The sequence below is a fragment of the Chanos chanos genome, chromosome 5 (assembly GCF_902362185.1).
Source record: "Chanos chanos chromosome 5, fChaCha1.1, whole genome shotgun sequence".
NCBI lineage: Eukaryota > Metazoa > Chordata > Actinopteri > Gonorynchiformes > Chanidae > Chanos > Chanos chanos.
Window position 1 is genome coordinate 48,508,315 of NC_044499.1, and position 12,860 is coordinate 48,521,174.

General features: G+C 40.6%; 1 protein-coding gene across 1 annotated transcript in view; it reads right to left on the minus strand.

Moving 5' to 3' along the window:
* The window catches only part of opn4b (opsin 4b), a 32,382-nt gene extending 25,578 nt beyond the window's left edge, over nucleotides 1-6,804 (minus strand). Inside the window, exon 1 of the mRNA XM_030775133.1 lies at nucleotides 6,661-6,804. Within this exon, the coding sequence (XP_030630993.1) occupies nucleotides 6,661-6,804 (144 nt within the window). The remainder of the gene's footprint in view (nucleotides 1-6,660) is intronic.
* Nucleotides 6,805-12,860: the final 6,056 nt, after the last annotated feature.

A 12,860-nucleotide genomic window follows, 5' to 3' on the forward strand; every position in this document is an offset into this window, starting at 1 on the left:
CAAGAGAAAAGGGCTGCTTAAATGAACGCAACACTTTAGGGTATTATTTTAAAGGGATTTTTTTTTTCCTACTACTTGCTGTGCATTCTGTCGCATTTTGTTGATTGGAGTGGGCAGCCGTTCCTGGTCATTTGCTTCAGGTTTTTCGTGCATACCACCCATACTCTGTGTCAGCTGAAGCCTCCTCATGACAACAGATGCCTGGCCTTTCATGGCTTTCTTCTGTAATAAGAGTTTAAACTCGACCGCATTCATCAGAAAGAGTGTTTTATGCAAAACTTAATGCGTCAAACTGAAAGACACTGGCTAAAACATGCCCAACTTTTTTTTTTCAGGCTCCAAAAAAAAACCACCTTCAGACATCACTGAGATGGTTAAATTGCACGATTAGCTTGCTAATTAGGAGTTTAGTCGGACCCCAATTAAATAGAGTTTAACCCGCTTTGCTCTGTCTTTTCACTGGAATGTATCATGTGTGACATTCATTTTTTTTACAGTTTGATAGCTGAGTTGGTGTTGCTTTTAATTATATATTGCTTAGTGTGATGTTTTATGCCAGAATAAGTTAAAAAATTTAGGTTCAGTTGTACATTTTTTCAGTGTAGAGAAGTGATCACTTACACTTCTCATTTCTGTATATGTTTCCATATTTAAAATAAAAGATGATTTTTATTTAACCACTGCCTTATATATGCAATTTAGAGCTCATCAAACCACAATCAACGGTTATGCACGGCCCGGAGAAGACCAAAGGTTATGCGGTATATTATGAAGAGAGCTTCATAGGTTTGGTGAGCAACACATCCCGAAGATAGGACTATTTCCTTGGCTTAATCACGCTTAATCGTTGTACTGAAATAACTTAAAAGTGCACACCATACTTTCTTAAGTTTGGGCGTGACGCATGTGCCTCTCTTAGGTGCTAAAGGATGATGAGGTGAGGAGCTGGTAACTGCTTGTGTGGAGCTTATGTTTCCGCATGGATGTTCTCACTCTTTCATACTATATTCAAACGTTAGGTGGGTGATGAGAAAAACACCATTCTTGTCAGTCAGGCTATGTTTGTTGGTTTAAGGAGACAGGAGGACATTTTTTTGAACGGTTAAAGAAAACGCTTCCTGAGCGCGAGACAAAGTCTGGAAGAGAAAGATATACAAAAGAGAGAGGGATACAATTTTCACAGCGAGTACAAGGCTGCCCTTAAAGAACATCCTGTAAGAGAAGATAAAGGGTTAGGAAACAGAGCCAGACAAACCCAAGTCCATTTACCATCGATGAGAACAGGCAGAAAACGGTGACAAAGGCGCCACATCACGGCAGACATATAAAAATGAACTCTGGACTACTTAAACTGGCACCGTGAATCCAAAGAGAGAATTCCTGGCAAAACAGAGAAAGACCAATTCTCCAATCAAGTTTCCAACTGAACAACCATCTCAAAGCCCGCCTTCAACTGTTCGCTTCAAACCCAACCCAAAGCAATCTCATTCACAGATACATTCCCACCTAGCCTTGTCCCTTGCTCAGCCTTCACCTGAAAGCTGCAGGCCCACCCTGCCAATACATGATCCTGATCATTGTACAGGCCCATGGGACTTGCTGGGGACATAGTCATAGGGAAATGTGCTGATGTACACATGAGATAATGGAGGCTCTGGGTATTGTAGTCTCTTTGAGAAGAGAATTGAAGAGAACTCTCCAGAGACAGAGGAGCATGGGAACTGTTTGAATGGTTATCTGCAAAACTTGTACGGTACTCCTTCCATTTCCCCCTCTGAATGGACAACTTCCCTTTCCTGAAGTTATTTCTGTCCAGTGTTTCAGTGTTTTTCCTCATTCAACATACAATCACCCACAAAACTGAACTGCGGGGTGGGGGGGGGTGAGGGGGGGGTACAGCTTGGGCTCACCGACAAAAGGAAATCGTGGGGCGGGCCTTCTGAAGACGTCCGTTCGCGTTCCCTGGGTTCGGCCGTGTAGTCTCCCATGCATCTCTTTAGTTAAACCGCTCACGCACATAGGCAAGGCATACGTTCACATTACTCACAGCACGTAGGGTTGTTTTAGGTTAGGAGCCAGTCTTAACCAGATTAGACAGATTATTCCCCAGACTACGAATGTTAATGCCAGTTAAGTAGGTGCTCGTTAAGTGTCTCGGCACTTCCCCAACACCACCAGCATCTTAAAAATAAGCACCTGCCATCCCATTCGGCCCAGTGGATCGTTTTTAGTGGTGTTAAGCTTACAAACTCTCCTTTCACTGCTTTTCATTCAAGTAAATGACTAACACGTTTTGCGTTTCCACTGCTAAAAGATTTCTTAGCAGGAAACAGGAGAGATGTTCTCTGAGGCAACTTGAGTCCCTGCAAGATCTATTCTAGACATTTTTAACAGCTTCACACATGAAGTGAGAGAGTGTGGAAAAAAATGCTTTCTCCTGCCTTCTCAGACATACGAAAATGATAGAAAAATCACAAAACCAAGATGAGGATGAATATATATATACACACACACACACACACACACATACATATATACATACATATATATATATATATATACACACACACACACACACACACACACACATATATATACATACACACACACATAAAGGTTGAAACAGTGGCGCAGTGGTTATCAGTGTTGCCTCACAGCAAGAAGGTCCTGGATTCGATTCCAAGCTGGTAGGCCAGGGTCCTTTCTGTGTGGAGTTTGCATGTTCTCCCTGTGTCTGTGTGAGTCTCCACCAGGAGCTCTGGTTTCCTCCCACAGTTCAAAGACATGTAAGTCAGGTGAATTGGAGATGCTAAATTGTGAATGTGTTTGTCTGTGTGTCTGCCCTGTGATGGACTGGTGACTTGTCCAGGGTGTTTCCCCTGGCTTTTACCCGATAAGTGCTTGGATAGGCTCCAGCACCCTGTGACCCTAATTAGGATAAACGGCTTGAAGAATGAATGAATGAATTCTTAAAGATACAGGTAGGGTTAAACTTCAACATTCAATTCATCTACATCATAAGGTCTGTGCAGTTATCAAAACAAGCCCTGGAGCTGTGACAGCAACCCCCTTTTTTGTGGTGTGAAAACAATCATTTTTTGTTTTTCGGTCATGGGACTCACATTTAGTATTTTAGACCTACATCTGCCTTGTATGCTCTTGTCAAGCGTATAACAAACCTGGGTTCAAAAAGGGATTTGTTATCAACCGCTGTGAAATGGCTGCCATGTGAGAGAGCCTCCAGGAAAGGACCAAAGAAGGTCATCGACATTATTTACTGCGACTGTATCAAAGAAAGTTACAGCTTCATCTTCTCCTACTTCCGTTGGAGTTTGTTGTTTTACCTGGCATGGGATGTCTTTGTAGGTGTGAAAAACACCCTTGGGCAGTCACAGTAGGTGACTACATGAACCTTGATTGTTGTGATAGCTTAGTTTATAGTTTGCCATAGGTCACAGCAAGGGTTTGAAAGATGGTTTTTTTTTGTTTGTTTGTTTGTTTTTTTCTTACAGGGTGATTCTGAGCCAAATAAGTCTTTTAACGTTCCTGTTCTTTCAGTCCACCCACAAGATGCTCAACAAGGTCAAATATTTCTGTACAAGTTAAAATGACGTGAAATTTAAGGAAATTTACACTTGTTTTGTTCACTGTATTAGTCTGAAATACAGTTTTTTTTTCAACAGAACATGTTGAATTTTTTGCCTTTTTAGTGTGTGTGTGTGTGTGTGTGTGTGTGTGTGTGTGTGTGTGTGTCTGTGTGTAGCACGGTGTGTTCGAAGTCTTGTGATATCATATCATGAAAGGTAGTCCTAAACACTAAGCGCTATTTACATAATCTAGGTTTAACTTATGAATGAACAGATGATACATATGTGATTCCATCTTCAGCTAATAGATACAGTTTTCAATCAGTTTCTTGTTGAGTCAGCAAAAACTGTTGCACTCTATAGGGATAGAGCATGCAGGCTCCTGACTGATGTGTTAGTGCATAACATGGATGCCATCTTAAAGTTTAATATTCTACTATACGGCTCACGGAATGAACAGAGTAATTGTCTGTTTTCAAAAAATGACCTTTCCGACTGCCAATTCGCCCTCAAGCAGCAAGGAAAAAATGAGGTTGAAATAGTTTAGATGGAAAGGTATCTTTTAGGAATTCTGCTTCGGTGGAGATGAGAAAGAATGTCAGATGTCACGCGTTTAAACATTGTGCAGCATTGTGATGAAACAGCATAGATCCTGAATAATTATACATGCTTGTTTGTTCAGACTGACAGACTGTAGATCATGAGCGTTATGGTTCTACTGGGCTATTGCGAGAGAATCCTGGGTGGAATGGATGCCTCACTGGGTCGCCTGGGAATGAAGTAAAAGGTGAAATTACTCACTTACATTTTATGGAATCGTTATTATTGTTTTTGTTTGTTGTTTTGGTTCCTTTGTTTCAATGTCTATTCCAGTATTTATGTCATTTTGTCCTAAAACACTGCAAACGATTAACAATTACTAGCCTCTCTGCATTTCAGGAAGGACTACCATTTCAACTTTGTGGACATGTTCATATTCTGAATTCATTTTCTCCCCCAAAGCTTCACTAAAACACATTAACTGTTCAGAGAGATTAAAAAACAAAATATGGAATAATTCTAGACAGCCTACAGGCAAACATATAATACGGCACGTATCTAGGCTGGGCAGTATTGATGATGATAGTTGATCATCATCTCTAGCACTGCAGACTGTTAACTGTCTGTGTTGCCGTGCAGGCTTACTATTCCTAAAAATGTCCTCTTTTCCTGAGCCTATTTTGCCAAACTTGCACTTTTTTTTTTTCAAATTATACAATAGAGTACTCCGGGTATCCGAGTACTCCGAATATTTTGAAATTTTATTTGGAATGGTCATATTCGCCAGAACTCGCGTTTTAAGCGATGAGAGCCACAATGCAGATAGGACACTTAGATGTGCAGTGGGGCAAGAACACCTCATAAGACGTCCAATTCGGAACTGAGCACTTGTTTCCTCTGGTGCAAGCGAGTTTGCCAAACTTAATTGCTGTAGCTTATGTCAATGGAGCAATAATATGAGGAAAGGAGATGCAGAAATAACTTAACCATGCAAGCTATGCTATCTGAGGTTAGTTATAGCTCACTGATCTAAACTCAATTAAATAAATAAATAAATAAATAATGAATGAATGAATGAATGAATGAATACGTTGCACCTAACAAATGTAATAACGATCATAAATAACCTTGCGTCCGGCGTTCAGTGTTATCCATACATGTAACGGGCAGAGCTCATTCGGGTGACTTCTCAAACCAGGCTAATCAGGAATTATTAGTTATTCAGTCACGCTAGCTAAGTGGCCAATGGTACTCTGAGACGCCTGCCTCTCTGTAGTCTTGCTCACCCATTGACAAAGGCAACCTTAACAAGAAAGAAGTAAGTGGAATTAACCTGTCTACACGTATTTTTTTCCTCTCCAGTTTTTTGTTTCAGTGTATCTCCCTTCTTTCCTTTCCCCCATGTTTTTCTTTATTAAATAAATTTGGCACCAAATGGACAGCATAGGCTGCAGCTGCACCAACGTAAACAACCACCACAGTGTGTAGGACACGGTCCATTAGTCGCACATACTCAATGAAAAGATCAGTATTGCAGCATTATTTTGTGTCACAGTGTGGGATCACGTTTGAAACAGATCAAACGAATAATAAATTATCTCAGGCATTAAGATCTCCTCACCCGACACTTGTAAACCACACATAATCAAATTTTAGCTACCCTTGCTCTGACAACGAACCGTTATCTGACGGATCAATACATTTAAAGTCATCTTCACATAACAGCTGAGTAAAGCGTGCATAGAGGTCTCAATATGCAGAGAAAAGAAACACATGAACATTGATTAAAGAGCCCATCTGAAAACCGCGTTTTGTTCTGCATAACTTTCACCGCATACATTTGTCTAAAGTAATAGCATCTCTAGGAATATACACCTAATCAGTTTGCGAAGACTGGTAGTTATTAACTCGCTCTTCCAACTGAATGTTAAGGACTTTCTTTCAACGCGCACTGCGTAGTCAACCCACTTTGACAACACCTCAGAGCAAAAACCCAATGTGTATATCTTGTTAAATGTTTTAATACGTTTTAATGCGTTTTTTAAATGTAGAAGAATGTAAATGAGTTTCAAGATCCAAAGGGCATATACGTGGATATTACTGTTATTCTCAATTTCCCTCCAAATTTACAGACACATCGATTTCTCTCAATGAGGCATATTTTGAGTCAGATTCGGTTGAAAACAGCCATTGTGAAACACGGAATCCCCTCACTTGAAATGCAAACCTGAATGAACTGAAACTGGGGCACTTGACGGACGCAAGTCATTCACAAAATATAGACTCACACTTTTACGCATGCGCCCCATGTAATATAGTACGTTTATGGAAGTTTTTGAAACTCGTTTATTCCAAGAAATGTTAATATCTCTATTTTAATATATATTACCGGGGGCATCCCCAAAAGTGTGAATACCAAAGAACAATACATTTCGTTTCAGCTCCGAGTTAAGGTCCAATCTCTTCGCTGCGTCCACGGTCAGCCACTTCAAGACAGCCTCAGAATATGCAATTGAATATTCTGTCGCCTTACCGAGGTTGCAAGCACTGGCAGCTCCATCAGCTTATAGGCACTCACTGCGGTGTAATTCCACGGCGGTAGAGTCTCCAGGCTGGCGGCCGTGCCGGTGGGGTCCTGCGTCGGGATGCCCATGCTGACCGTCGGTGGCGCGCTCATTGTAGCCTAGGAGCAATCACGGTGAACCGAGAGGGGAGTTTAAATGGGGGAAAAGTCCGATGCTCTGCTTCAGTTCGAGAGAACCATCACTCTCTGTTTCTCGTTCAGAGCAAGAAGGATGCATGAAGTGGTGAGCTCAACACTCTCTCTCTCCCTCCCTCACCCACCCCCTCTCTAACACAGTGGTTCTGAGTTAAGTCGACCCAGCATGCGTGAGATGAGTTGGTTTGTACGTCAAGTATGGGCAGCGGTGCACAAGTATGTAGATAAGCTCCAAGATTAGTTAAGCAAACTCAGCTAAGCTATTTTGCATTGAACGCCACAGCATTCTGAAAATCCATTCATTCATTCATTCTCTCTCTCTCTCTCTCTCTCTCTCTCTCCCTCCTTGTGTGCGTTCGTCTGTTCATGCGGCTGTTCATGTGTGTACGTGCGTGCCATTAGTGCATTCATATCAGTATATGTTAGGAACATGCACATGCTCTGCCTCTCTCTCTCTCTCTCTCTCTCTCTCTCTATCTCTCTCTCTCTCTCTCTCCCCAACTTCGTACGAGTCGGAATAAAGTGGCTGTGCTCTACGTTTGTAAGGCTTACACTGAAGTGTGGATTCTAACCATTCATTGATTCTGACATGCTGAATGAATGTAGGTCTACCGCGAGATTTTTGCCTTCGGGTTTTACGCTCTTTGTACAAAAGCCATATACATTCATGTGCGACTGTCAGGTTTTGTGGATCACGTGCATCACACCAAATCGCAGTATTCTGCTTTCTCTGAAATATAATGGGTTATGGGTTAAAAAATTTCCACAACAAAACAAGATTCCACTGGCTTGAATTAAAAACAACAAAGTCGTCACAGGGAATAAACCGGGACACGGTCTCGCGGTCACAGTGTACAGATCTTCCAAAGTTAAGGCTACATCACCAAAATAGCTCAAAGTATTCTGCTTTTGGGCGTAAAATTACGGTTCTGGAGAGTCCTGAAGCATTTTATCATGGCCAATAAAAAAAAAAATGTCAGACTATATTAACGCGATAAGTATGGAGCACTTTAACAAACAGGGACAAGGGCCAATGGGGTAATTAGAACACTCGTGGTTTTATGAGAAAATCAAAATATAGGGCATGGGAGAAAGAGAGAGGAAGAAAACAAAAAGTGGCTTTGTTGTTTTTCTCAGAAAGGAAAGATGGATAAAGGAAGATTTACGGAGTTATTTACTATGCAGTTACTATTGTGTAAGCCAACTGCGTAAGAATACTATTTAGTTTTTCCTCCAGGTTTGTCCTCTACTTAGCATATGTTCATTTCTTTATTTTTTTACTGTACGAAAGGAGCCATAGAGAAGTCTTGGTGGAATGCAACATTTTTGTCTGATTCACTGCTGTCAAACAAATAATCAATATAACTAAACAATTTGCCCTCAGCAGTTACATGATGTATCAGCTAGGTAGTAATGGACCATGAGTACATCTTGCTAAATGTATGCCAACACATTTTTAAAGGTACGTAGTGCAGCATAAGAAAACCAAACTGACTAATTTCATTCATTCTCTGGTTGCCATGAACTCGTCTGTAACTGTCAAACGGAGATGCAAAAAATGTGTGTATATCCACCAAAGTCGGTAAAAGGGAGAACACATAGGCTTTTTGGAGGATTTGGCGTGTTACTTTTTCAATGACCCTCAACCCCTGAATTCTTTAGGAAACCCCCTGCCACAGCAGAGGCATCTGTCGAGCACAAGGTTTAATATGCCCAACAGAAAGTAAGGCAGAGTGTTTTTATTTTTCAGGCTGTTACTGGGTCCAATCAGGTTCACCTGACCGAAGGAATAAGTTGCATTTCCTCCGGTAAAGAGGACAACCTACGCAATCCTGGTAAACTGAATATTATGCAAGAATGTACAAGCAGATTTTGTTAGATTTCCTCACAAAAAAGAACAGACAGTCTGGAGTCTGGACGGAGAAACTGGGGCAGAAAAGTTAGGATTGGAGGAGTCATAAGATAGCCAAGAGTCACATGGGAAAACGCTGACTGTGAGACGCAACATATCACTGGGAACTCTACTTCATCAGGAGGAAAAGAGAAAAGACAAAAGCTGCAAGTAGTTCGTTCTGACACAAACCTCACACAATCTTGATTCCCCCTTCTTTTATTCCAAGACAGTTCTGCTGACAATCCACCGATACAAAGGATCTCTAATCTAAGCATTCAGTCTTTAAACCCTATCTAAAAATGTTTCCGGATTCAGAAGCAACAAGACAAAGCCTATTTTTTTTTTTTTACCTTTGTATGGCAGTGACACTTATTTATCTTTTTTTTTTTTTTTTTTGCAGTGTATTCTCCAGGGATGGTAGATTCGGAGAGGAGAATGTTTTTCTGATTATCTCTCCATGTTCAGGGGTCAGAGAACTTCTTACTTACCCACTGACCCAAAGCTAAATAAGCAGAGCCACCCCAAGCTGCTGACCCTCATATCATCAGTTATAAGAAACTAAGAAGGAATTTCTGTCAAGTCTTAAATATCACTGCCATTCTGGGGAGTTTGTTGTGGTTTGGAGCTGTTTATGTCAAAAGTGATCATGATAACCACTCCTAAGGATGTAACTGTTCTAGCCAGTATGTTTACGGCTCAAACGGCTAGGGAAAAAAAGTAAGATTCACCTGCCAGTAAAAAAAAAAAACCCAAAAAACTACAAAACAGTAAAATTGAAATATGCGCTCTTCATCAGTGACTCTGCTCCAGAAATGCCACCGATGCATTTTCCCTCTGTTTTTGTTTGTTTGTTTGTTTGTTTGTTTTTCCTTCAGGCTAGAGTACTGGCCTTCTCTCTCTGTGTTGTGCCAAGACTCAGGTAGGGATTATTAAGAGTGAATCTGCCTGCCCTGCAAACTTCAGTTATCACACGACTGCCAACACATCTTCCCGTTACACAGGACTCGACTGGCTAGCAGTGGACACAGATCTGGCGTGGGCTGTTCTCTGAACAGTTAGTATTGCGTTGACGAGAGACTTTATCCCTAAATCGTCACCCTTTGTATACACCGTCAGGCACAGTGTAATTCGTTCCAGCCTTTTGACGCGAATCATCGGCATTGTGGAGATTCCTGGTGTGTAGCCATATGTCTGGATCCGTGCCCTTGGTACCAGCATAAAACATTCGTGCCGCGGCCTCTTCTCCCTTTGTTCCTGCCGTGGATGACACACCTAAATACTCCAGCCCTCCCAGCTATCACCAGGGACTGCTCTAAGCACCCTCGAGGAGAGCAGAAATGGAAGGTGTGTGAGTGTCTCTCTCTGTGTCTCTTTCAAATTCCTGTGGGTGCCAGGCAACCACGTCTGTCCAAAGATCTGCTCTCATCATTGGGTGACAGGCAGAGTGGAGCAAAAAAAAAAAAAAAAATGTTTTTACCTATTTGTCAAATTTACTCCTTCAAGGTTTTTCATCGAATGATTTCATTCCATGTGCAGCAATCGTACACAAGATTTAGTGGAAAGGCAGGGATCGGACAAGTATTTATGTTACAGGCTAATGATTTTAGACTCAAATGACATTGAAGATACTTGTCTAAACACGAGGAGGGAGAGAGTGGACTTCATAACCGGTACGTTTTCAAACAAAAGCAAAACGCGATTCATTTTTCAGTTGTTTGAATTATATCTCAGAAGCTTGTTTCTCTATCCATTGCAGTCTGGGGGGCTTTGATCAGTGCTCTTAGCAGCAGTTGCGCTGCCACACACAATCAAAACCAGTTATGTTCTCCTCTGAAAAAAAAACCAAAAAAACGTCAAATTTAAGTGGAAAATTATTAAGAGAACAAAAAGATCAAACTTTATCTTCTGAAATATTATATTACCTTCTGAATGCTGAATATTTCCCTTTTACCAGAGAGTCACTACCAACAAAGTAATCCATTCCAAGACCCTGTAACAGGAATTTTAATCAATACCAAGTTAATAACATGATATTATTTTTACTCGAGCAGCCTAGGTGAAGGTTAGGGCAAGTGTTTCATTACAAATCACAGGGGGAACATAGATTTTTGTGAAGGAAATATGCAAGGAGACCGCAAGACAGGCAAGACAAACACACGCCCGTTTCCTGTTAAAACAGCGCGCTAGCACTGGTATGCATCAAAACAATGAAACAGAGCTCAGTGAACATCTGAGAAAACCACTCTCTGTGTTACTAGAGTAACATTTAGACCCCCCTGTTATTTGTGGAGAGAAAATGAATCAGGAAAAGGATGTTTGTAATTGCTGCAACTCATCCCTCGTCATAGATACGGAATCTCTGAGAGATCTGTGGACGTGAATGGACAGAACAGCTCCACAGACAACCTGGAAAGGATAAATCCATTAGTCACTCTTTGCTAATGGGTCCTCATTGCCTTTGATCTGAGTGTATTCTCAACAAGCCTCTAGGGACACTATTAGCTCTTTATGGTCTGTTCGCTGCGATAATATTAGGCTACTGAAAACGTTTAAAGCGGGTGTGACCAGTTTTGGGGCCAATTGAGGCCATTTTTCTGCGTTTGTGGTGCGGTAGAAAAAGGAGAGTGTTCATAACTGCTCCAGATATTTAGAGTTCACCATTTATATAACCAGGCGGACAGAATATTATGCAACTTTGATAAATATCTAAGTGCTTTACCCCCCCCCCCCAAAAAAGAAAGAAAAATCCAAAATAATCAGGGAGTAGCAATGGAACAAACACTTAGATTTGTGAGGGTAAAATTATGAAATCCCATTTCAGAAATATACCCACATGGGTTTAAAAAAAAAAGCCCTTTTATGTTAATGTTTCAGCAGATTTCAAAGTTTGAAAATATCTCCATAATTGAATTAATTTGTTACACGAATCAGAGCGAACTGTCGAGACTGGCTCTTTAGCCAAGCGTGGTTCACTCTAAATAGGCTCATTCAGGCTGTGATAGGTGTGCGAACAAGGCTTAGGGCGAGATTAGTTATATTTACGGTGTAATGACTTACAGCTGTATAGGGTCCATTGTTACTACTTGTTATTTCTTCCGAATTTGGACAAATTGTGCGGCCAAATGTGAGCATTTGGTACAAAAAAAAAAAAAAAAAGGTTTTATAATCCGTTCGGAACGATTTAGAGACCAACAATAGCAAAAGCTGAATATAACCTCCTGTAAGACAGCTCTCAAAATCTGTTTGGCTGTGAAATTTCAGAAATTACAATAATATGTCAAAAATTACAGGGAATGGTTTTATGAAGCTCTTATGAACTCTTCAGCTCTGAAAATGCCTTGAATGAGACCTGACAGCAGAATTAAAGCATTGTGTATGTATTCTGGGTACATTCATGCTAATTCAGCACCCTGCTTTTGTTTAGCTACAGTTGTGAGAAGACAGAAAAATGGTATAATGTTCTACTTTCTCCATTACTGTTTATTATTATTATTATTATTATTATTATTATTATTATTTATTTTAACTGAAAATATATCTGTCGCCATCTGCCTTTTCATCATAGCTGTGGTGTGTTTTTTTGTGCTGGGACTGGTTTGACACATAGGCAATTAACTCTGTTTGGCAGGAATTGGCTGGCCTGATGCCACTTGTGGTCCTGCTCTCCATTTCAAACTCTATCAAACTCTTCATCATTCAAGAGCGAAAACAAAATAAATAACTAAATAAATCAATCGCCTCTTTAAAAGCTGCATTATGGAGTGAGTTCATATTCAGTGGTTTGTTATTTTACACATTACTTACGCATGTCCTAAACTGGAAGAAATAAAAAAACTTTGGAATATAGACAGCTAAAAGGAATTCAGTTAAGACTACCCTGAGACTGTGATTGACCAACCAACATACTCAGTAATTTCACAGCTAATAAACAGATGATACAGTATTTGCGAAATTAAAAGTTCACTGCTGCATTGTGTGAGTCATTGAGAACATTTAGCTTAACTCCAGCAGATGTTGTTTTGAATCAGAGTCACAGCTGGTATACCTAAAATAAGCGTGAAAATACCAGAGCTTGACAAAATTGACTGTCGGGTTTTCATGTCAATTGGTGATTGTTAGC